At 44.6% G+C, this 25,632-nt stretch overlaps 1 protein-coding gene across 1 annotated transcript in view; it reads left to right on the forward strand.

Moving 5' to 3' along the window:
* Window positions 1-25,632, forward strand: part of LAMC1 (laminin subunit gamma 1) — a 131,656-nt gene that overhangs the window by 95,210 nt on the left and 10,814 nt on the right. Inside the window, exons 5-25 of the mRNA XM_034778058.1 lie at window positions 2,998-3,186; window positions 5,755-5,872; window positions 6,025-6,123; window positions 6,234-6,370; window positions 8,536-8,658; window positions 8,763-8,952; window positions 9,283-9,395; window positions 11,414-11,635; window positions 11,832-12,020; window positions 14,402-14,647; window positions 15,068-15,221; window positions 15,677-15,819; window positions 16,550-16,728; window positions 16,990-17,146; window positions 21,007-21,212; window positions 21,870-21,949; window positions 22,396-22,533; window positions 22,769-22,913; window positions 23,721-23,870; window positions 24,302-24,416; window positions 24,989-25,188. Of these exons, the coding sequence (XP_034633949.1) occupies window positions 2,998-3,186; window positions 5,755-5,872; window positions 6,025-6,123; window positions 6,234-6,370; window positions 8,536-8,658; window positions 8,763-8,952; window positions 9,283-9,395; window positions 11,414-11,635; window positions 11,832-12,020; window positions 14,402-14,647; window positions 15,068-15,221; window positions 15,677-15,819; window positions 16,550-16,728; window positions 16,990-17,146; window positions 21,007-21,212; window positions 21,870-21,949; window positions 22,396-22,533; window positions 22,769-22,913; window positions 23,721-23,870; window positions 24,302-24,416; window positions 24,989-25,188 (3,293 nt within the window). The remainder of the gene's footprint in view (window positions 1-2,997; window positions 3,187-5,754; window positions 5,873-6,024; window positions 6,124-6,233; window positions 6,371-8,535; window positions 8,659-8,762; window positions 8,953-9,282; window positions 9,396-11,413; window positions 11,636-11,831; window positions 12,021-14,401; window positions 14,648-15,067; window positions 15,222-15,676; window positions 15,820-16,549; window positions 16,729-16,989; window positions 17,147-21,006; window positions 21,213-21,869; window positions 21,950-22,395; window positions 22,534-22,768; window positions 22,914-23,720; window positions 23,871-24,301; window positions 24,417-24,988; window positions 25,189-25,632) is intronic.

The following is a 25,632-nucleotide window of genomic DNA, read 5'->3' on the forward strand; positions in this document are numbered from 1 at the left end:
CCTGTTTAGTGTGCCAAACTCCAAGGGTTCATGCAGTTCCACAGGGGCACATCCATGGCCTCCAAGACTGGGCCTTCAGGCATCTTTGATCCCTGTCTCTCCATGGCTCCTTGCAGTAAATTCAGCCAAGCCAGACTCCTGTGAGAGGCTTGTGCTGTACCCCTTCAGGGCTCAATGCTCTCGGTGAGTATTTGCAGTGACACCAGGCAGCCTCTTCAAAACAGAGTAGGATTTATTAGTCACCTGGCATAGAGAATCTGAAGGTCCTTAGCTCAGCAAAGAGTGGCAAAGTTAAGTCTGCAAAAAGAAGAACAGGAGTACTTGTGGCACCTTAGAGACTACGCATATGCATCCGAAGAAGTGGGCTGTAGTCCACGAAAGCTTATGCTCTAATAAATTTGTTAGTCTCTAAGGTGCCACAAGTACTCCTGTTCTTCTTTTTGCGGATACAGACTAACACGGCTGCTACTCTGAAAGTTAAGTCTATAATCTATCCTGGCCAAGCCAGTGCAAAAAGTCCTCCAAGCATGTGGACTCCATTTCTGGCTCTGGCTCTTTGTCAGGTCAAGGTGAGAGCTACTAAGTCCCAAAAGCCAGCTCTTAACCCTGCATTCTGACACATCTTGGTCCATTGTTCTCAAGCTGAGGCCCCTGGTCTGCCTTCCTGCCAAGAGGTGGGAGAAAACCTCCTTCCTCTGGGTTGTTGGTTGCTAGATGTCAATGTCTTGGCTGTGGGAGTTTCCCATTGTCTTTTTCCAGATTCTGTATTGATACGGGTTAGTTTCAGCAGGCTCCAGCCAGTTCCTTAATGACATTCATTCCACTCCATACAGTGACATGACACAACAGCCATGCCTCCTGTTCTGTCCCAAGAGCAGATTTAACCCCCTTTTCACCCACTGTGTAGCAAGGCAAAGCATGGGGGAAACTGAGGCACGCATCAGCATTATAAAAATATTACAGAAAATTTTCCCTTCATCACTGGGACTTGTGCTTGTAAGTCACTTAGGCACTTTTGAAAGTCTTGTCTGTTACATTTGGAAACTACCCAGTCCGCACAAAATGGATCACTTCAACTAAACATTTGAATAATGTAGAAGTTTGTAGCAAAGCCTTATCATAGTGAAATCCCAAATTTCCAGAGAAAAAGGACCAGATTCATAGGGTTTCCCTCTGGTTTTGAGATAGAGCTAAAACTTAATAGACATCTCATTTGGTTATCAAGAATGTAATGGAAATGTAATGTAGGACCCAAGGTCCTTTTGTGACAGAACCCATTAATGTAGGTATGTTGTTACCATTTATTTTTTGTATTGTGGCACCACATTGGGTGCTCAGTCAGGATTTGGGTACCATCGTGTTAGGTGCTATGCAAACAAGTTAGGTCCCTGCCTCAGTCTAGTATAAAAATATAGTAAATGCAATTGGCTGAGCACACCCAGAGTAGAACTGACCCAGCAACTTGTTTAAAGAGGTTGGGACTTTGTTTTAGGGATGCATTTGAGTCCTAGCCATGGGGAGTCCCTTTTCTGGAAAAATGGATAGTTTTTGGTCCTGCATGGCATCCTAGTTCAGCATAAGTTATCTTACACTAACAAAGATTTTTGTGCCATTCTTCCTCAGGAGGACCCAAAGAAATATGCCTAAGTGTCTCATGGTTCTCAATGAACACAATAATGACGTAGCTCTGAACTCCATTGCCATGAAGCAGACGATTGCTTAGCTTCTGGAAATAGGGTGCAGAAAGATATCTGAAGGCTGAGTCTTGTGCTTATCAGTAGAAATACTTCACAGAATTGCTAGAAACTCCCATCCGAACTCCATCAGTATCACTGACAGATCCCTAACATGAGGTGTGTTCTTATAGTAGAACATCTACTGAAGAATAGAATTGTGTCATCCAGTAGTTGCATACCACAAAATTATATGCACATGGTGCTTAGAGGGCCCCCAGAAGAAAGAGAAATGGGATTGTTTCTGGTGTGCAGCATACTGCAGGTCCTGATGAATGCAGTGGCCTTTTAACTGAAGAGTTCAGTTAGTATTCAGTGACCTCTTCCCTTTACAGTCAGAGTTCTTGATCTCCAGAATATACTCAGACTTCATCCCGGTCCAGGCTATTGCAAAGGTGCAGTGGTTCTAATGTATCTCTTAAAAATAAGCCGGTTTATTCGTGCGGTCTTCTGTTAGGAGCTATTGCGCCTCGTAGTTTACTTACAGGGGTGGAGGGTGGAAGACTTTCAGACAGGAACCTTCTTCCTGTCTGACCATATATTAGTATTTAAAAGTTCCCAGTTGTTGATACAAGTCCTGTGACTTCAATTGACAGCCCACTGAAACCAATGTCTTGTCTACCTCACTCCCTAGACATAAAAATCTCTCTGCATGGGAGGGAGAAGAAACTTTTCTCACAGGCCTTTCTGGAAGGCTTGTGTCACTGTTATCTTCTCTCACTGTTTTGCATGCCTGAAATAGCATTACTGTGTGGGAAGGCAGCAGGAAGCTGTAGCCCAGCTGGCAAGGGAGCAGCATGGAAACTAGTATTCCTCCTGACATACATAGAAAGCATGTTTTTTCAACAGAGTATTTGTTAAGACTAGCTTCTTCCACCTAGCAGAGGGAAGGAAACCAAATACTTCTGGCCCGTGCTGCTGTTTTCATTGATTGGAATGGCAAGAGCAGCGTTGTTTAGATTCCATCTGTCTTTGCTGATTAAGTCTGTGTGTACCAGGAGTACCTACATCCCTATCACACATTAACACAATCTCTCTGACTCTTTGACATCTGCTTTTCCTTCACCCCAGATTAATTTCTAACTCATTTTGTTTTTGTTGCATTGCTCTCTGTTATAATAACCATGTACATCTTCTCCCGGACCAATCGCTCTTCTGCTGACTTTCCTACACCTTGTTTCTGGGGCAGGTCTAGTATTGTAGGTGAGAGTAGGATACCTTCCTATGGATATGAATTGATCTAACCTTGTGCTTTTTCCCACAGCCTGTAACTGCAATGGGCGGTCACAGGAGTGTTACTTTGATGCTGAACTGTACCGCTCCACGGGCCATGGTGGTCACTGCATTGGCTGCTTCGATAACACTGATGGTGCCAACTGTGAAAGGTGCCGGGAGAACTTCTATCGCCTTGGAAGTGAGGAAGGATGTTTACCATGTAACTGTAATGCTGTTGGTAAGTCAGGATGCAGAATCTTCCCTCCTGTAAACTTAAAAAAAAAAAAAAAAAAAAGAAAGGAAAGAAAAGAAAAGAAAAGAAAAGAAAAGTGCACACTATTTCAGCTTAGAATTGTTAAGTAACCTGCTCATATTTTGATCTGGTATCTTCAAGGAAAATGCACGGCAGCCAAGATCATAGACTTTAAGCAGATACAATACATATACAATAGTTCCTTTTCAAATGCATTCTAGAAGGGCTTTTTCTGTATATTATAACATGCTGCAGTGATGGGCAAGGCCCTGGACACACCCAGTAGGTGGAACTTTGGAGCTGTTGCAGTCCAGCAGAATTTTTTCAAATCATCTAGGTATCCAAAAGCAACATTTTGAATACCTTGTTTTATTAAAGGGTGAATGAACTAAGACATTTGTGGTAGTGTATCTAAGCACCATAAAATGTGAACCAAACTAACTAACTTTTTAAAAAACTCTTTTAAAGTAAAGTCAAAATACTCTGCTGGATATTTTTTTTAAGAAAAAATTTCTGTCATAAGAACAAATTAATAGTAGTCAAGCAAATTACCTGATCTATATTGGGATCAGTCCCACAAATAATAAGAGGAATGGGGAAAACAAAAAGGTAGTGGAATCTAAGGTAAGAGCTGATCATCCAAAATAGACCAGCTGAAATAAATTAGGTCTGGCAGAGTCCCTCACTAGCTGCCTTGAGAGCATGTTGCAAGCACTATTTCCCTATGAACTCCAGAAGGGAAGTTCCACATTCAAAAAACTTTTGACCAAGAAAGGCATGCCAACGCCCTTTTCTTCCCTGCCTCCACCCCCAAACTTTCCCTGAGCCTTATGTTAAGATCAAGTCAGGCCAACTGTAAATGCCAAGTAGGGACATGGGAAGAGAGGTGATTGCTCAGGTATGTGGGGGCAAATTACAAAGGTCTTTATAACTTAATACTAAGCCCTTGACTTGTAGCCCAGGGTATGTTGGCATCCAGTGTGTATTAAGTATGTGGAGTTGATTTAGGATGATATTTTTATCTACGTAATGTTTTTATAAACAATTATAGACTGGATCATACAGAGTTTGAACTTTGAATGTATATAGGAAAGGTTTTGTGAGTCCTTCACTCTTAATTATTCTGTCTGGTTTAATCCTCTTATAATTGTTTCACTTGCTGTTACACACAGCTTTTTAGTGCAGCCTGAAATGGAAGGCAGAAACCATTCCTTTTTATACATAAAAAATTGCGTTATATTACATATTTGTTCACTTACTAGCCCTTAGAACACTGACATTTTCCCAGACTGCTAGCCAAACAAATGCCTGGGAGAAAATATTCTGTCTTTAAAGAATTAAAGAAGCTGATTAAACTGTGTCTTCAGGACCAAACTCAGGGAGCATGTTTGTGTCCCTTTCACAAGGGGAAAAAAAAAGGTCGAAATTTTCATTCAGATGCAATTTTATAAAACGTAGCTTTAAGACCATTCCTTGCTACAAATGTGAGGCTTGTTCATGTGTTCCTCTACCAATCCTCCTCAATACTATTAGGTTTAGCATTCAAAGTCTATCAGTGTGATGTATAGCGGTTTCTTAGCATTTACATTCTACCAGTATGACGTACAGCATGTGAGCTGTGTGAGGCCAAGTGTTCCTTCTCAGTGCTCTTGTCATCTGGCCTCCTGATAGGGAGGAGGAGAAGTTTGAGCTGTTACAGCACCGTGTCCTTTAGGAGCTCACTCCCTGACCACAGACAGCAAAAGAGAAGGCTGACCTGGCCAAGAACAGCCCATGTTCAGGAGCCTATCTTGCAATACAGGAAAGTTGGGGAGAGCCCAGGCTGGCTGGAAAAAGGAAACCTACATGTAGACAGTCTGCCCCAGAGCATGGGCTAGGAGAGGGGGGCCTATTGGGTATTATCTGTGTATGAACTAGCAGCACTTGTAGACTTGGTGGGGCTTGAGAAGGCAGAGAAGTGGGAGAACCAAGGAAGAAAATCTGTATGTGAAGGGAACTAATCAGGGGGTACCTCGGCAAAGGGGGAAATGAAGATGATTGGGCTGCAGAGAAGAGACTTGAGAAAAGGAGGGTGGGGACAAGAAGACTGCGAGTGCTGTACTGAGGGAAGGATAATGAGAAGGCATGGGATAAACTGGAGATGCAGAGATAACAGTGAGAATGGAAGAGACAGTAGGGAGAAAACCCAATGAAAAGGAGCAAAAATGGTACAAGGAGAAAATGAGAATAGAAGTGGGAAATGGGAGAGAGGAAAATGGAAAGAAAAGCAAAACAAGCGCAAGGTCAGTACAGCTTTATTTCAGATGCACAGATGTAAAGATATCATTTGAGTGATGTCATGGGAGTACACGTTTATGAACAGTCAAGTAAATCAGATGCTGCCCGTAGGCTCTTGGCAAGTTTTCATTCTAGACCTTGGAGTGATACATCACTGTTCTTCTGTTCCCTCTCCCTGCATATCCCCCAAAGCTCTCTTAGCATACAGTTTGATCTGCAACAGCTAATGTAATCACACGCTCTATTAAAGTTCCCTTTTTTCTCCTGTTCCCATAGGCTCTCTCAGCACTCAGTGTGATAACTACGGCCGGTGCAGCTGCAAACCAGGAGTGATGGGAGATAAATGTGACCGATGCCAGCCAGGGTTCCATTCCCTCTCAGAGGCTGGGTGCAGGTAAGGGATTCTTTTCCTGTAGTTAAAATAGAAGGTGAAGGAGCTACTGTTCAAGAGGGGAATGTGTGAATTTTCCTGTAAACTTTCTTTTCTTCTGGTTTCTGTACCCAGTTCTCAATGAGTTTCTTTCTCCTCTCCACTGTCTCCATCAGGCTATGTTCATGCAATCCTGCTGGCAGCACAGATGACTGCAGTATCGAAACAGGGCGATGTACCTGCAAGGACAACGTGGAGGGATTCCACTGTGAGAGGTGACTTGCCCTTTCAGTAGCTCTGTTGCATATGTCTCAGGAGTGTTCTTGGTCGCTGTGTGTTTTGAAAAAAGATGAAGAAATAACTTCTTACTCTTGCTCATTTTTAGATGTAAACCTGGATTTTTCAATCTGGATCCAGCCAATCTGAGGGGCTGCACCCCTTGCTTCTGTTTTGGTCACTCCTCGGTCTGCACCAATGCCGTTGGCTACAGTATCTACAGCATCGTCTCCAACTTCCAGACTGGTAAAGACAGATCTTCCTTTGACTTCAAGGCTGTGCTGTGGACTTCAGTCTAAAAATTAACTCTTTCCTTCTGCTCCTCTTCCCCTTTCCCTGTGCTGGGTTACTGTAGCCAAGGCATTCAAATTGTAGGTACCTAAATATGTAGTATCACTTTCGGAAGTGCTGAGTACCTACAATACACATTAAAGTCAATAGGAGGTGCTCAGTGTCTTCAAACATCAGACAGTTTTTATTTAGGTGGCCAAATATGGATTTAGATGCATGACTTTAGGCTTGAAATGTTTTAATGTATATGTGTACTGAGGATGTAAACACTTCTCTTTACGCTTAATGCCGGCAGCTAGGGGAAGGCATTTGCTCAATTTGAGAACCTAGCCAAAAGTTTGGGCTTCTAAACTTTATAATATAACAACTCTTGGGGTTTGAGTTCAGTGTGATTTTGGCAAAATGTGGCTTCTGGCTGCTTCCTGTTTTCATTGGTAGCCCTAGAATCAGGGCAAGACCCACTTTTCGTACAATCTCTTTTTGCTTTCATGCAGCAGTAAGCTGTATGGGCTGCTATGCAGCTTGGAAATCATGTTTCTTAATTAAAATTCTCCTGGGGAAAAAAAATGTTTAACGGAAGCCTGAACTTCAAAGTATGAAAGTCTCTACAAATTTCACAAAACCCCAGATATTTGCATGTTCTCCCATCCCTACTTAGTATTACGGTTTTTCTGATGATAGAGCGGTTTAAAAACTCTGCTCTTTGAAAGTTAGAGAAAATGGTGGGCATAACGTGCGTGAAGTTAGCACTTTGTAAGTTTGGGTTGAACTGGTAACATAGCAGTTTCTCTTTGTAAAAGGGTGGAAACAATGACACAAACTTCCTAATGCATGTTAGCACCAGTGCATAAAATGTAAGCTAGAAATTCCCTGGGTGACACATTGTGTTCCGTGCGTGATATGGTATCTGTGATGGGTTCGGTCACAGAGTCCCCCTTGGGACTGTCACTGATGTGCTGAAATTACCTCTGAGCCAGTTTTCCACTGCCAGCTTGGGACTCCAGAACCCTGCCTTGTTGAGCCAGACATGCTTGTCTGCTGCAAAACAGACCCCGATCTGGTCCACGCCCCCAAAGCTGCAGACTTTAACCAAAAACTGCTCAGCAAGTCATCTATCTCCAGCACCCAGACACCCAGCTCCCAATGGGATCCAAACCTCAAATAAATCTGTTTTACTCTCTATAAAGCTTATACAGGGTAAACTCATAAATTGTCCACCCTCTATAAAACAGATAGAGATATGCACAGCTGTTTGCTCCCCCGGGTATTAATCACTTACTCTGGGTTAATTAAGAAACAAAAGTGATTTTATTAAGTATAAAAAATAGGATTTAAGTGGTTTCAAGCAATAACAGATGGAACAAAGTAAGTTACCAAGCAAAATAAAACAAAGCACGCAAGTCTAAGCCTAATACATTTAAGAAACTGAATACAGGTAAATCTCACCCTCAGAGATGTTCCAATAAACTTCTTTCACAGACTAGACTTCTTCATAGTCTGGGCTCAATATTTTCCCCTGCTACAGTTTTTGTTAGTTCCAGCTCAGGTGGTAACTAGGGGTTTTCTCATGACTGCCAGCCCCCTTTGTTCTGTTCCACCCCCTGTTATAGCTTTGGCACAAGGCGGGAGTCTTTTCTCTCACTGGGTCCCCACCCCTCCTTCTAAATGGAAAAGCACCAGGTTTAAGATGGATTCCAGTACCAGGTGACATGGTCCTGTGAGACCCCCAAGCCTCCATTCTTTCTGGCCTGACTCACGAATACAGGAAGGCTTACAAGTAAACAGAGCCATTAACAACCAATTGTTTTAGTTAATGGGAGCCATCAAGATCCTACGCCACCCTTAATGGCCCACACTTTTTGCATAATTACTATAGGACCTCCGAGTAATACTTCATATTTCTAGTTTTAGATACAAGAATGATACATTCAGACAAATAGGATGAACACACTCAGTAGATTGTAACCTTTGTAATGATACCTTACAAGAGACCTTTTGCATGAAACATATTCTAATTACATTATATTCACACTTATATACATATTTTCATAAAACATATGGAGTGCAACATCACAGTATATACCTTATAGAGCATTTCCCCTTGTAAATCTGTATTTCAGGGGAGGAAGAGTGGCGTGCTGAACAGCGAGATGGCTCTGAAATTTTACTCCGGTGGAGTGTGGAAACCCAGGACATCTCTGTTATCTCAGACAGCTATTTCCCTATCTATTTCATTGCACCGGGTAAGTAGAGTCAGAGACAAGGTTCTCTCTAAAAATTCACCACATTACCATATAGTAAATCTTCACTTTTCTGCCCCTAATTGAGAGTTTCGTTTCTATTTCAGGCAAGTTTTTGGGCAACCAGGTTTTGAGTTATGCTCAAAATCTGACCTTCTCCTTTCGGGTGGATAGGCGGGACACTCGTCTTTCTGCAGAGGACCTGGTGCTTGAAGGGGCTGGGCTTAGAGTATCTGTGCCTCTTATTGCTCAGGGCAATTCCTATCCTAGCGAGAACACAGTGAAGTATGCCTTCAGGTGAGTGAGTGTTCCCTGTAACATGAAAAGAGTCGGGGCTGACTGGAGAGGAAGGAGAGTAATTGCTGTAACAGGAATCTAGCCTGGGGTGGACAGTGTTCTCAGAAGGGACAGTAAGAAAACTGGAACTGTTAAGGTTGTTTTTTCAAAATGGAATTCATAATCATGCCATCAGATGAATGCAGTGCATATGGCCTAGTAGTACTACATACTTATATCCTAAATGTGTTGTAACAGCATATAATTGCTCGAATGGTCCATTGAAAGAGCACATCCATCAGCATGTGAAAGCTGTAAACATAGAAAATGATACATGCCTCTTCTCCATAGGCTCCATGAAGCAACAGATTACCCGTGGAGGCCTTCTCTTACCCCATTTGAGTTTCAGAAGCTGCTTTACAACTTGACTTCTATCAAGATCCGTGGAACATACAGTGAGAGAAGTGAGTCATTCCACTACTTGGGAAAGTGGATCTAGGGATGAGACATGGTGTGGTTTCCACAACAGCTGTATATGGGAGAGGTGCAGATTATCTCACTGCTGCAGAATGGCAGTGGCCAGCATATTTCAGATCCTAATTATAAATACCTACGAGTGGTTGGTTGTCAGTCCATGACTCATGCTTTGCATCAGTCTGCCTTATGACATCTTGTTTCCTGAGCCACTTGCAGGGTACCTACTGTCACTGTGATATGAATCCCTTGCAGGAGGCCAAGGATCCACAGTCTCTGTTCCTTTGGGCTTTAAAAAAAAAAAAAAAAAAAAGACTTCAGCATTTTTGTCATGACCATGCATAGAGCTGATTAATGAAAATCTGGGAGCAGACCAGATTCACCCCAGAGTTCTGAAGGAAGTGGCCGCAGAGATGCCAGGATTCTTTAACGCAGGGGTGGCCAACCTGTGGCTCTGGAGTCACATGCGGCTCTTCAGAAGTTAATATGCAGCTCCTTGTATAGGCATCGACTCCGGGGCTGGAGCTATAGGTGCCAACTTTCCAATGTGCTGGGGGATGCTCACTGCTCAACCCCTGCCCCCACTCCACAGACCTTGCCCCCACTCCACCCCTTCCCATCCCCTCCCCTGACCCTGCCGTGCCCTCGCTCCTCTTCCCCCTCCCCTTCCTACCCCCAGAGCCTTCTGCACACCACGAAACAGCTGATCAGGAGGTGGGGGAGGGAGGAGGGAGGCGCTGATCGGTTTGGCAGCCCGTGGGCGGGAGGCACTGGAAGGGAGAGAGCTGATGGGGGGGGGGCTGCTGACGTATTACTGTGGTTCTTTGGCAATGTACACTGGTAAATTCTGGCTCCTTCTTAAGCTCAGGTTGGCCACCCCTGCTTTAACGAGTGTGGCACCTACTCTAGTGCTATTACACTTGTAATGTAAAAAGGAAAGAGACAGGAAAACACAAAACAGATGAGAGATAATTGTTCTAAGTGGGAAGGGCCTGATCCCAAAACCTCCCCATTTTACAGAACCTCTGTTTACTTCAGTGGGAGTTCCACATAAGGAGGTGCTGTGGGAACTGGCTGTGATTAGGGGCAGAACATTGATGGCCTTGAACACCATTGAGAGATTTTCATGCTAAAACAAATAGTTTAAAAAAAAAAAGTTATGAACGTTTTAGATTGGGGAATCTACAAGAATTTGAAGTGGAATTTTTTTACACAAGAGGAATGTACCGATAATAAAATAGAGGGTAGGAAGTTGGCAATGTGACTTATCTGATGAGCATTCCAGCTGCTGCTACTATCCCATGATACGTGGGGTTCTGTTTGGAGTTCTAGAACTGTTACACTAGAGCAAATATCCTTACGTCAACATATAACAGTAATTTTACATCTGTCATAGGACTCTGCCTAAGAGGAATTACTAGGGAAAGTCACCTTAAGGTACCAAGGGGAGGTGCCTTTGGAGGAGAAAAACCCAAAAGAGAGTGGGCAGAGGGATGTCTAGGTAGTGTCTTCTTTCTCTTACTGTGACAGTGTGGTTCTGATGAAGAATCCACTGCATAAATTTTAAAGATTCAAGAGGGCTTGTCTGTTCTTGTAACAGGGAAGGTTAGGAACCATTCTTGGTTTCTGAATGGAACTATAAACAGTGCACACACGAGGAATGATTTTTACTGCCAAAATGTATTTACACAAATTGTGTTCTTTGCATCCTGCTATGTTTTGTATGGTGGTTGTTTGGCAAGCTGTCAGCTCTACATACCTGTGTATCTCATCCATAGGGAACTGCCTTCTCTGCTTTCTGGCCTTTGTTCTCTCTGGGTTACTTGGCATCCTTCTCGCATCAACCTAAGCAACTGCTGACTTTCCTGCTGAAGTAATAGCAAACACATCTCTTCCGACACTGGGTGGTCTATCTCTGACTTGTGTGTTAATATACTGTATTGGGCTCGTATCATACCATTTTTCCTGTGTGGGTAATTAAATGCTTCTCTTCCCAATCTCTTTCCAGGTGCTGGATACCTGGATGATGTCACTATTGTGAGCGCTCGTCCTGAGCCTGGAACCCCTGCAACCTGGGTGGAGAGCTGCACTTGCCCAGCAGGATACCATGGGCAATTCTGCGAGCACTGTGCCCCAGGTTATAGGAGGGAGACACCTAGCCTTGGGCCATACAGTCTGTGTGTGCTGTGTACCTGTAATGGGCACAGTGAGAGCTGTGACCCAGAGACTGGTAAGGAGGAAGACTGGGAGCAAGGGGGGCAGCATGAGGAGATCTGATTTTTTTGTTTGTTTTAATTTTTTTTCTTTCTGTGTGAGGAATGGGATGGGGATAGTGACTGGAACAATATTAAAAACATATCCTGGTATTTTTCTCTCCCCTCCTCCCCCCCCCCAAAAAAAAAACCCACCCCCCCCCAAACCCACAGGTGCTTGCGACTGCAGAGATAATACTGCAGGCCCTCACTGTGAGAAGTGTAGTGATGGGTATTACGGAGATGCAACTACAGGCATTTCCTCAGACTGTCAGCCATGTCCGTGTCCAGGGGGCTCCAGTTGCGCCGTAGTGCCCAAGACTAAGGAGGTGGTGTGCACCAACTGTCCTGCTGGTACCACAGGTGCGTTCTTTATTCAGAGCTTCCACATCCCACCTGCCCAGAGAGAGCCTTCTTACACCAGGTCTGCTGCTTTGCACAGACCTGGTGTAAGAAGAGAAATGAGCAGAACTGATCCCTTCTGTATTTTGTGGTTGCTTTTTTCTTAGCAGACAGCTTGGTAACTAGTATCAAGCTCTTTGTTGCCATAATTCTTGGAATTCTATGAACTGAAAAAAGTCAAATGTTTCTCTTTCCTGAATGGAGAAACTGAGATTTAGTCTGAGCAAAGTCTGAAAATACTTGGGATACATGAGCCGTGATCATTTCTGATACCAAGCACTGTTAATCATGTGGAGCGGGGTGGAAAATGGGATAGTCACTAAAACAGGCATGAGAGCTGTTGAATTTTTCTGTTAAAATCAGGATAAAATTAGAGGGCATATCTTCCCTCTGCCAGTCTGGCAGACATTGCATGTTGTTTGCTGCAGCAGGTTTGTTCTGCCTTGGAAGCCATAGGCTGCAGTGATTCATCAGGACAGGTCAACTTATGTACAAATCCATATTGTTTTTTACAGCCTAAAACAAATGTCTCAACAGATATATATCTTATTTTAAATAGTAAATTGTAAAGCAGATGATGGTGGTAACCCTTTAAGTAAAGCTCTTGTCTATCTATAATCAGCAAATACAACTCAAAGTGGCAGGCCTTCAGCTGAATTTAGGCTTGACACCAGGGAGTCAAAAGTAGAGGGCCCTTTAAACGCTTACAAATACTTGGCTAGATGACTGCCTCTGAATCCCTGCACTGGTTTGTTGTATCTGCTCAAACACAAGAATATGCCATCTCCAGATCAGTTTGGGGGAGTTGCACAGACATGCAATAGATTGATTTTTTTATTTTTATTTTTGATTGTGTGTTTTTTGTTATTGGCTCAAACGGCTAAGTTCAGATCTAGATCCAGATTGCCTTAAAGATTCAGGCTTATCTTTATTTATTACTGCCACATCTGGCATGCCCACACTAGTCAGTGCCGAGCCTGCTGGGCTCTGCTGCTCTCACCTCCCTCCCAGTGTGTCCTCACTTATGGTGAAGTGATTGTGAGGTGATGGAAGGGAAAGGGGGAAGTTCGCATGTGAAAGAGCTGCCTGAGAAGCAGAGCTTTTAGCTTGCATGGGGCGGTCTGGCAAATCATCTGTGGTTTCCATCCACGTCTTAAGGGGTACGACAGATCAGAGTCACCACTAACATCTTAGTAGGACATTGGGAAGAGGGGGAAGAGTATTGAGCTGTTTTGTGCAGGTAGTAATAGTGAGGGAGAAACTGGGGACAAAGTTTTTCAGGTGCTGCCTAGGGAGGCCAAGGGGCTGAATTGTGTATTTGTGACTGCCTAGGGTGGGGAGCTGGAGTCACTGCAGGGCTGTCTTCTATATGGAGTCTTCTGTCCTTGTTGCAGCATCACAGCCTCCTGTAATGGAAATGGCTGGTGGGTCTCCATATATCTGTCTGCTTGCTTTAGCTGATCTCAGTTGTTACAATTAATAGGGGCAGGCATTTTTTGTATTTTATATTTTGGAACTTAATCTGTGCTGGAGTATAGATTAACTAGTGTGTGAAGTCTGGAACAGGTTGGAGAATTGCGATATTAAAGTGGCACAAAATTATGACAAACGTGCAGATTGCAAAATTAGTGGCTTTTTAGTCCAGTGTTTCTCAATGACTGGTCTGTGGACCAGCGCCGGTCCCTGAGATCTCCCTGACACACTTTAGGAAGGGAGCAAAAGGGTCTCTGGTATCTAAATGGTTAAGAAACGCTGTTTTAGACTTTTCAAGTGGACAGAATACTGAGAAAAAACGTATGTGGAAAGTTGTGCATTAGTATCTCATTGGCATGTTTCTTAAGAACAAATCAGAGTATTTTTGGAGTGACACAAAGGTTTTTAAATCACAGTTTAACTGGAAATCCAAAGGTAGCTTTAACTATTGGAGGTTGAGACTGACTCCTCCATTGTAGTGCTTTGAAGCATGAGCTCTTCCTGGTCACTTCACATCAGACAAGGAAAAAAGTGATGAGGGACTCACTTTGCAGGAGAGGCTGTAGGGTAGTGGTTCTCAAACTTTTGTAGTGGTGACTTCTTTCATATAGAAAGCCTCTGAGTGCGACTCTCCCCCCCCTTATAAATTAAAAACACTTTTTATATATTTAAAACCATTATAAATGCTGGAGGCAAAGCGGGGTTTGGGGGGGGGGCTGGCAACCCCCCCCCCCCCCCCCCATGTAAGAACCTTGTGACCCCCTGATGGGTCCCTATCCCCAGTTTGAGAACCCCTGCTGTAGGGGAATCCAGGTTACCTTGTAACCGCTGGCTGCCTACTGTGACATGTATGCTTGTCCTGCCCCCAGGTAAAAGATGTGAGCTATGTGATGACGGCTATTTTGGAGATCCACTTGGTGAAAATGGCCCTGCCAGGCTTTGCCGTCTCTGCCAGTGCAGTGACAACATTGATCCCAATGCTGTGGGGAACTGTAACCGCTTGACAGGGGAATGCCTGAAATGCATCTACAACACAGCTGGCTTCTACTGTGACCGGTGCAAAGATGGTTTTTTTGGGAACCCCTTAGCCTCCAGCCCTGAGGTTAAATGCAAGGGTAAGTGCCTTTCTCAGCTGTTTCACATGAAAATCAGAACCCTTTTCATGGCTACAGATGCCCCTTCTTATGGCACATCCTTGGAATGATTGAACGTTTTGGCCCCACAGATCTGTCCTTTTGTGGTCTGTCTTGGCCTGACATCATAATAGGGAAAATGTCAGAACTCCGATTTTGGTGCTGCATGCAGACCTATCAACTGCAGTGCTAGATTTCATACTATGCTGATGGTTATGGCTTGATAAAATGGCGTTGCTGTAAGCCTATTGAGTGGCCTGTCACAGTGTGAGCATTGTATGTGGTATGGCGGTGCAGCTTACGATTTGAATTCATGTGCTATCTGGCATGTTTGGAGGTTCCAGTCTAATGCTGGTATTCTACTAATTACTGGGAACATGTTCCCCTTTCCATCTCTGGCAGCGTGCAGTTGTAATCCTTATGGCACAGTAAACCAGCAGACAAACTGCAATCAAGTAACTGGGCAGTGTGAGTGCCTGCCACGTGTCACTGAGAGGGACTGTAGTGCCTGTGAGCCTGGCTTCTACAACCTACAGAGTGGACGTGGCTGTGACAGGTGAGGTTGGCCTGCAACTGTGGCAGCAAGTGTGTTTTTCAGGGGGAACCATACTTAACCCTGATTTCAGCATCCATAACCAGTGGATGGGATTTTCTATGAACAGTGATAGGGCAGGAGGAGAGGATTAGTCATAGAGCAGATCTGATAAGGGTTCTATAGAGAAGGGTAATTTATAAATAGAAACCATGTTGTGATTACAGGCGAAGACTGGTAGGTGAGGGTTCTGGATCCCATTCCTAGCTCAGTCCCTTCGTGATCTTGCACAGTTCAGTTAATTTCTGTGCCTCGCTTTCCGTATACGAGACAGGCACAGCAATACCCACCTCACATGGAAGGTGTAAGGCTTACTGCTTGCATAGGACCTCTGAGATCCTTAAATGAAAGGTGAAAGTGCAGCCTATTGTTTTTGATGGTTTTTTTATTGTCACTTGAAATATCGTCTCCTTCAATAGGTGCGACTGCCATCCGCTGGGTTCCACCGATGGCCATTGTGACATACAAACAGGGCAGTGTGAGTGTCAACCAGGCATCACCGGGCAGCGCTGTGAGAGATGTGAGGTCAACCACTTCGGATTCGGACCTGAAGGCTGCAAACGTAAGTGGTGGGTTGGAGAAGGAGGGGAAGTGGAAACCAACACGACGTGTCTCAGTTTTCTCATCTCTCCTTGCCTGCCAGCTGCTGCTTTCTTCTCACTTCACCAGCCCCATGTTTAATGTGACAAACAAGGGTTGTCTTATTGTGTCCACATCCCGGACAGTGGGTGAGACCTGGTCCCAGTGAGGGTGTTTGAATCTTGATTTATTTGTAAGAGTTTCTTTTTCTGTCTCTGGGGGTCTCTGACTGCATTTACTTGTAGACATCTACTTCTTTTTGGCATAAACACTTGCTCTGAATATTTTTCCAGAACAGTTCTGTTTTCTGCTCTCTAAGCTCCTGCGTCTCTATTCTGGAATGTGCCCGTAAGTTGCTGACTCAGTCCTGAGAAGAAACAAAGTGTAAATGTGATACAAATATAGGGCTGGATCTACATCATCTTTCCAACGTCCTAGTTACTGTGAGAGCAAATTAACTATTTGCAGATCATTCTAATGAGATGGACCAATACAGAGAGGTCAGTTTGTGGGGCACTGGTGTGAATAGTGTCTCAAACTGAGAAGTTACATCTTGCGTTTTGCCTGATACAGTGCACAGAAGTGTCAAGCCTCAAACTGTGTTTTGGTGCCCTGCTGTGTTGTTCTTTCAGAGAATAGTCTGCAGTTCAGAGCAGTTCTCAGTCTCTTTTTCTCCCAACCAGTCTGATTCCCATGCTTTAACTTTTATGCAGCATGTGACTGTGACACCGAGGGCTCTCGCTCCCTGCAGTGCAAGGAGGATGGTCGCTGTGAATGTAAGGAAGGCTTTGTGGGGAGCCGTTGTGACCAGTGTGAAGAGAATTATTTCTACAATCGGTCCTGGCCTGGCTGTCAAGAATGTCCTGCGTGCTATAGACTGGTTAGAGATAAGGTAAGACCTGCAATGTAAGGCTCTGCTTGTCTCGTATTACTGCTGGAGGCTGACAAACACCAAGTAGCATACCCCTCTGCTGCTTGCTGGGGGATGAACTCTTCTGAGAGAGACAGACATGGATCTAGATCTACTTGCATGGAGATTCTCACATGGTGTCTGAGCGACACCTCCTGGAAGCTGAAACAACTGACCAGTACTTTGTGTCTCAGCTTTTGGAAGGAGGCTGTTTATTTCTGTCCCCCTATCTCCTTTGCTTAGGTGGCAGAACAACGCGAAAGGTTGCAGGAACTGGAAAATCTTATAGCAAACCTTGGTACAGGAGATGAAACGGTGACTGATCAGGCCTTTGAGGACAGACTGAAGGAGGCAGAGAGAGATGTCATGGACTTGCTCCGAGATGCACAGAACAGCAAAGGTAGGTTGAACTGATCTGACAAAGTGTGCCATGGAGCTAACGATTTGCTGTATTCCTGGTCCATTAGAGGAGCAAAGCTTCTTTTTGTTACTGTATAATTTTGCATCAGGAGTTGTGAACATTTTAAAACACTGTTGAGGAAGTGTGCATGGGAATGGTTGTATTTTATTCCTGACAATATTCATGGCTCTGTATAATAAACAAAAATAAAGAGCTGTCTAAAACCGACAAAAAGACAACTGGCCCACTCAGAGGAGAGACCAATTTAAAGAGGCTTTTACTTATTAACTATGAAAATTTTTCTGCTTGTTTAAAAATATACATATACCTACATTAAGGGTATGTCTATTTTCATAGTATTCACCAGTAGCAATGTTGCTGCTGTTGCTCATAGCTTTCCCAAAATAATTTCGTTGGGCCTAAACATTCCTTGTTTGGTCTTAGCCCAGAGATGAATAGGTTATGTTTTCCGGGTTTGTTCAAGCTCTGTTCTCTGTAGGTTCTTGTGCTGCCCTCATCACCATAGCATGTCTGCGTCTTTCAGCAGTTTGCTAAGTGACGTGACTTACGGTGGGTATATGCATGTTTTTAAATATACATGTTGTGCGTTTGTTAGAGAAGACAGTTGTCAAAGAAACACACCTTGAGCTTGGAGCAGAAAGGAATGAGACTTGTGGTGGTTCTTAGTTCCTGTGCAAGTTTGTTCCATAGTCTCAGTAGAGCCTTGGAAAAAGCTCCGTTTTCTACACGGACAAGCTTTACCCTCTTGGTAGAGAGTTCCATGGTGCCCAAGGAGCTGAATTGTCGACCATGGTCTTCATCCTGGAGCTTTTGGCAGTCTTTAAAAGATATGCTGGGCCCAGGCCGTTGAAGGTCTAGAAGATAAGGATTGTGGGTAGCCAGTATAGAGAGCCAAGGACAGGTTTGATGCGCTTCTAGTAGCCCCTGTTGAGAATGACACATGCTGCAGAATTTTGTGCTAGTTAGGGTTTCTTAGGGGCTGATAGCTTCATCCCCAAGAGTATCACATTGCTATAGTCCAGGCAGGCAGTGACAAAGGTGTGTATGACCAAAGCCATGTCGCTGTCTGCCAGGATGGAAAAGAGCCTCCTAGCCAACCAGAGATGGTAGAAAGCACTACTCACAGGTGCTGTTGTGCGAGAGCTTAGTGTCAGTGAGAAATCCAGGGGTACTCCTAAACTACACTCTTAATTGACCAATTGTGGGTGTTTGCCTTCAACCAAAGGAGACTGCGCCATGGCTGCACATTCTTCTATATGCTTTCCTCTGCCCACCGGCATCACCTCTGTCTTGCTTGGGTTCTGCTTCAGTCAGCCACTGTTCATCCATGAACTGATTCCATGCCAGCGCTGAAGCCATATTGGTGGCCGTGGTGTGGTCAAGGGTATCCGCTTCGGTCAGCCTCTGTATCATCTGCATGGTGCTGGCACCTGAGTCCATGTCCTCTGACCAATTCAAGACACACTCACCAGCCAAAGAGGTCGTAGTTTGGATTGACAGGTGTTGGTCTGAGACTCTTATAGGGTGTCCAGCACTACATGAGTGATTGCACTGAACTCTGGGACTAAAGGTGGACTGTGTGCTGGCCGGCATAGGAGGAGCAAGTCCATGCTGTCTGAGAAACCTTCCCAAAGGTGCACAATCATTTCAGAAATTAGGATAATAGTTCTTCGTAGTGCTTGGTGCTGGATCTATATGACCTGCTTACGTAAGTGATTTGAGTGCACAGGTGGGTCATAGGATTGGGTCTTTGGTTGGTTTGTTTTCCAGTCCTCACTTGAGGAGGTAAATAATTCCCCTTTTACAAAACTCAATTCAGTGTGTAAATGTTCAGCATTGTTACTGTTTGGGGGGGTCTTGTGGCTCCTTAAGACTCTAAATAGCTTGACCTTTGGCATGCAGGGTCACTTTACCTTTGGGGTCTCCTAGGGTATGTCTACACAGCATTTTGAAGCTAGTGGGAGCCTCAGACTTGGGATAGTGGGGCTCATGCTGATGCGCTAAAGATAACAGCACTTCAAAGTTGGGGCTTGGGCTTGGGCTTAAGCCACTGGGGCCTCGGGAGGGCTGAGCTCCAGCCCGAGTCATAGCTTCAAAGTGCTGTCTCCAAAGGTGTCTGTAGAGTGCTAGCATGAGTCCCACTTCTCCTCAAGCCTGTCCATCTGGGCCAGGAGGCTCGCTCCCATTCAGTCCAAAATGCTGTTTAGGTTACCTGCATCTCAGGAAAGGCTGTGAAGCTAAAGTGCACTAGTGTAGCAGGGAGAGCTCTGGGCTTTTTTTGCTTTTTTTGCTGCTCTCTGAAATAAAGAAAAGGCAAATTAAATGCAGAAACTGTTAGTTCACCATTAAAGTTGAGAGAACAGGTACTCAAAAAAACCTCATGTCAATTTCCTGCAAACACGTTAATTTGAACACTTTGTGCATGTGTAGTATTTTCTATCTGAATATGTAGTTTAATAAATGAAAACTTTATTTTCACATTAAAACATCCAGGATGTGTAATGTGGCCAAGGCAACGTTGCTATAGAAACCTTAACTCTTAGATTTCCTGAGGAGTTTTGTTTTGTTTTGTAGTTGATTTATCAGCCTCTCCTTGGGGGGCCCTACTGTGTCTTGGTATTCTGCCATATCCATATGATTAGTCACTGTTTCAAGAATTGTAATAGTATTATCTTACTTATCAGTTTTAGAATTAGGGCAGGGTTTGGGGAGGCCATGCAGAGGTTTCTACCTCCTATAGCATTGCAGAACCCAGATCCAGAGGGGCTCTCTACCCAGCCAGGTGATTGGGAAGTCTTTAGGGTGGGGAAGGCACTAGGCTGGTGAATCTGTTGCTGTGTAGATCTGCCAGCTGTTACTCTCCTCCTTGTGGAGCAGGAGAACAAGCTGTAGAGGCTGTTGCATCTCAGGTATGCAATAGTGGTTGCAAAGCAGCTTTGGAGCCTGGGGGTGAAGATTCCTTATTCTCTGCCTCTATGTGCAGCAGAGAGCAGTGCATGGCTTGCCCCTTTATCTGTGCATTTTTTGATAGAATTTGAACCTAATACCATTTTCAAACTGGGGCACACACCCTTGAGAGGGGTGGAGGAACATTTTGGGGGGGGGGGGTGTGCCAGCCCTGTGTGGTGGGGGCCTGGGCATCACCTCCAGCCCGTGACTCACCTCCAGAGACCATTGCATGCACCTTCCTCCACTCTAAAAACCCAAGTAGGGAGGGGCAGAGGGGCAGGTATTGGCCATGCCCTACTGGTGCAGCCTGGCTGCAAGGTTGAGGAACCTTTGGCTGTGCCATTGGTCATTTGAAACTTTACAGGTGTAGGTAATATAATTAAAGTTGTGTTAAGGTCTCTGTTAGGTTTATCAAGTATATTTTTGCATATGTCTATTTTTGTCTGGGTAGGGGGGTGCAACCAAAAAATGTAACTCAAAAGGGGTCTCAGCTCCAAAATTTGCAAACCGTTGCCCTAATAGAATAGGGGAACAAATGTTTCATGCTTTGAACATAATTCATTTGAAAAGCAACTATCCACCTCCTTTATGTGCCAGGTCTTGCATTCAAAATTCTGGCCAAATGTGCTCACAAACGCTTATTGATCTGCAGGGGCATTAGAAGGTAGAGGCGTCTTCATTTCTTGTGGTTTTTATGCACATTGTCGTAATGACTTGGATCATAAACCGATTACCCTCTCATTAAAAGGCTCTTCTGGACCCCTTTCAACAAGGGATTAACCTACCAACATGTTGCAGATGGCAGCGACTTACCAAATGTTTTATTTTTGCAACTCATGCTCCCAGCGTAATTAATTTTGCTTCCTCCCTTTTTATGTTGTTCGCCTCAGATGTGGATCAGGGCCTGATGGATCGTCTCAAGGAAATTAACAGCACTCTGGCAAGCCAGCTTGGCCGATTACAAAACATCCAAAATACAGTGAGGGAGACTGAAGGCCTAGCTGAGCAAGCCCGAGACCGGGTGGAGAGCACAGAAGACCTGATTGAAGTAGCTTCTAATATGCTAGAGAAGGCAAAGATGGCAGTTGCCAATGTGGTGAGTTTTTTGTGACATAAACTCCCTAATGTGTAGTGTCTTCCATTTTTGTGAGTAGAATAAGGTTCTTAACGTCTTGAATACATTTCTCGTCCCTGCCCCTTATCACAAACTAGCACTAAGCTTGGGTTGTAACATTGTGTATTTAACCTCATAGAGAATCTCATAAATCTGGGGATAAGTTTTGTTAGTGTGTGTGTGTGGCACAAACAAATGAGAAAAATATTACTAGTTGAAAGGAAACTCTTGGTATTCTTCATAGTTTTAAATTTTTTTACTTGCTGTTTATAACAGCTCTTGATTTGGAAACATGTATATCTTTGTACAAGTTTTGTTGTCTCTTCCATTGTACCCTGAGTGAGCTGTGTATATCCCAGTACTCATAAACAACCCTAAAGGACGTCAGTAACCACTTTGCCTCCCACTGTGCTCCCCAGTCTCTCTCTCACATGCATACACTCACACATCCTAAACACAATCTTGGAGCATTTGTTTTTGGGGAAGAACCCATGCAAAAAATCACACAGACTTTGCAAACTAATATAAGAAATGAGAAATAGAGCAGCCACATTAAGTCTGCAACCCGTGACTCTGAATAATTAAAGTGACAATCGAGAAAAGAATAGCTTCTGAAAGGATGTTTGATTTTGCTTTCAGTCCATTACCCCACCAGTCTCCAATGGTGACCCAAACAACATGACTCTCTTGGCAGAAGAGGCTCGTAAACTGGCTGAACGGTAAGGCCCTGTGTGCCAGTACAAAGCATCAATGTAAGGGTAGGGCACTTGTTTTTTGCCTTCTTGAGGGCTCAATGGGCCCCTGCTGGGAAATGGACGGCTAACCTTAATTTGCCTGAAACGGAGCAAGCCTCCTTTTGCTCAATATGAAGTTGCAGCTGCTTGGATCAAAGATGGGGTATTGAATTCTGGGACCTGTAGTCATCAGAGCTTTATATGAGTTGCCTGACAAGGGCAACCTTTGGCCTAAACACAATGTAAAATCATAGTAATACCCTGCAATTGCCCTCACAAGCTTTACTGGTGTGTTGGCAGTGGGATGGGGAGACAGAACCTCTTTACTAGCACCCTAATTGTGGTACTGGGAGAGGAAGGGGAGTGGTAGGTGGGAATAAAATAGGCTGGTAATTCTAATTAGATTATTTTCCCTCTGTAATATTGCCCAGACACAAACAAGAAGCTGACGATATTGTGCGCATTGCAAAGGCAGCAAATGATACATCTACAGAGGCGTATACATTGCTATTGAAGACACTGGCAGGAGAGAACCAAACTGCGAGTGACATAGACGAGCTCAACAGGAAGTGAGTCAGTAACAGAAAGCAGATTATTCTCCCTTTGGTTTGAGTGGGGAAGGGGGAATGGTGCTTAAAACAAGATGTCATCTGTACTTTGGCTGGTGGGAGATACCTGCTTTTAAGCAGTAGGTTTCGTGTGAGTTCTCTGTCTTCACTTCTGCCAAGACAGTTTTACTGAATCAGCAAAGGAGGGATAAAAGAATGAAATCATAGGCTAACTGGATACTCTGTTGTCTCTTAGGTATAATCAAGCAAAGAACATTTCTCGAGACCTAGAGAAACAGGCTAACAAGGTGCATGCCGAGGCAGAGGAAGCTGGGAACAAGGCCCTGCAGATCTATGCTAATCTCACCAGTCTTCCTGCTGTGGACTCCAAGGGTCTAGAGGTATCTGAGTCAAGCAACATGCACAGTGTGTTCAAAGATCAATGGTGTCAAATATTATAGAATATCAGGGTTGGAAGGGACCTCAGGAGGTCATCTAGTCTAACCCCTGCTCAAAGCAGGACTAATCCCCAGACAGATTTTTGCCCCAGATCCCTAAATGGTCCCCTCAAGGATTGAACTCACCACCCTGGGTTTAGCAGGCCAATGCTCTAACCACTGAGCTATCCCCCCCCCCCCCCCCGACTGATGTGATAAATTACTAATGCCTTGTTTAGTGCTTTGCAAACAATACTGGAGCCTAACACCTGTATGTTTAAGTGCCATGTAATTTTTGTCTGTATGGAATAGTCAGGACCTTGACATTTCAGTCCTCATCAGAAAGAGGCGAACACAGGAAACTGCATGTTTCTCTATGTATCCATTTCTAAAGGATGAAAGACAGAGTCACCCGCTTTTAGGGAACACAGGAATCTCAGACCTAATGCCAAGCCCTCTAAGCTGTTCCCTTTCCCATTTTCCCTCCTCCCCTTCCCACCATCACCATACACACACACTAGAAGAGAGTTTGATGTAATCTTTTTTGCACAGGGACTGTCTCTGTGTTTGGTATTACATTCAGCACAGTGGGGTCCTGATCCTGTTAGGAATTTTTTAGTATCAAATTAGTAATAACTGAATACTAGGAGTCTAACTGCAGCTTCTGTCTCTTTTGAGCACTAGGAAGTACACAGTGTATCTGTTGTCTCCCTGCAAAGAAGTTCTGTTATGTTCACAGAAGCTGGTTTTGTTTCCGATCTCCACATACAGAATGAGGCAAATAAGATCAAGAAGGAAGCAGAGGAGCTGGATCAGCTCATTGACAGGAAGTTGAAGGATTATGAGGATTTGAGAGAGGACATGAAAGGGAAGGAGCTGGAAGTGAAGAATCTCTTGGAGAAAGGAAGGACTGAACAACAGGTTAGTTCTGGGGTGCGCAGGCTCTTACTTCCTGAAGTGACCCTAAGGAAGCAAATGACAGACCAGATCTGAGAGATTCAATCATTCTTATGCTTCTAATAACTGACTTTGCGGACATCAAGGTGGGTGGAGAGAGTAAACGGCAGGTTCTGAACACAAGATAGGAAAAGCTTGTGAAAATACACTGGTGTTGAGTTTCTCACTGGAGGGCATGAGCAACAGCGGACTGTGCTATGTTGTGTCATGGGGACAGGTACCCCTCAAATGAATGTGTTATATGGTTGCAGAGGAAGCATAGTCTATCATTAGTAATGAGCCCTTTTTAATACTGGGCTGGGATTTGCAGGGCCACTGGCATGACACATTGTGGCACGGCTAGATCTTGTTCTATAGGAGATGAGAATATGCTGAGCTGTGTTATGTATCTCTAGACTGCCGACCAGCTGCTGGCCCGAGCAGATGCTGCCAAAGCTCTGGCTGAAGAAGCTGCCAAGAAGGGAAGAGAGACGCTAGAGGAGGCCAATGACATTCTCAGCAACCTGAGAGGTATAAGAGAGACTTCTAGGGACAATATCTGTACATGGTTTGTATAATGACCAGGCCTCTTCCATCAGAGGCAGACTTGTTTAGGGAGTTGTGTGGTTTAAGCTCTCGCCCCTGGAAACTAACTTTTCATTCAACCTACATTGACTATCAACCTACATTGCTAGACTCCACTTATAATTTAGCATCACTATGCAGTCTGCATATTGAGCCTCAACCCTCCCTGATCCGCAGTCACTGGTATTCTGGAAGCTTGGAGCATTGCATTTGCTAGAAGGGAGAAAGCCAATAATAAACTTGTGCAGTCAATCAGTACAAGCAGTCAATCAGTACATCCTGGGTTAATACCTGTGATACCACCACCGTGTGTCTCTCCTGTAACAGAAACCATAGCACTCCTTTCAAAGGCATTGATCAACTTCCCCCCCCCCCCAAATTCCTTATAGTTATTCTTCCCTCCAGTTTAAAGGTAGCATAGGCTGGGCTGCTTGCTAGGCTGCTGGCTAAGTTTCCTTGGCCTGACAAGTGTCTGAGCCTTCCAGAACAGGAGGCAAAACAATGCCTGAATTTTTCAGATTTTGACAAGCGTGTGAACGATAACAAGACAGCCGCCGAGGGGGCGCTAAAGAAGATTCCTGCCATTACTCGAACCATTGCTGAGGCCAATAATAAGACAAGGCAAGCAGAGCTGGCGCTTGGTAATGCTGCTGATGATGCCAGGGAAGCCAAGAACAAAGCAGACGATGCTGAGAAAATTGCTAATTCTGTCCAGAAGGTGAGACTCACAGCACTGTTTGAGTCACTCTTTGTGAAGTAGTGAAATTAACTGAGAATTTCTTTCTGCTCCTGTCTGTCCTGCTGGGACTATGCACTTCCTGCCCTACTGAGTTGTGTTAAGTAGGGTTACCATATTTCAACAAGCAAAAAAGAGGACGGGAGGAGCCCCGCCCTAGCCCCGCCCCTGCCCCTCCCACTTCCCGCCCCCCCAGAACCCCCAACCCTCCCCCCGTTCCTTGTCCCCTGACTGCCCCCTCCTGGGACCCCTGCCCCTAACTGCCCCCCGGGACTCCACTCCCTATCTAAGCCTCCTTGCCTCTTGTCCCCTGACTGCCCCAACCCTTATCCACACCCCCACCCCCAGACAGACCCCTGGGACTCCCACGCCCCATCCAACCACTCCCCACCCCCTGACAGCCCCCCCCAGAACTCCCAACCCATC

This window comes from Trachemys scripta, chromosome 8 (genome assembly GCF_013100865.1).
Source record: "Trachemys scripta elegans isolate TJP31775 chromosome 8, CAS_Tse_1.0, whole genome shotgun sequence".
In the NCBI taxonomy this organism is placed as follows: Eukaryota; Metazoa; Chordata; order Testudines; family Emydidae; genus Trachemys; species Trachemys scripta.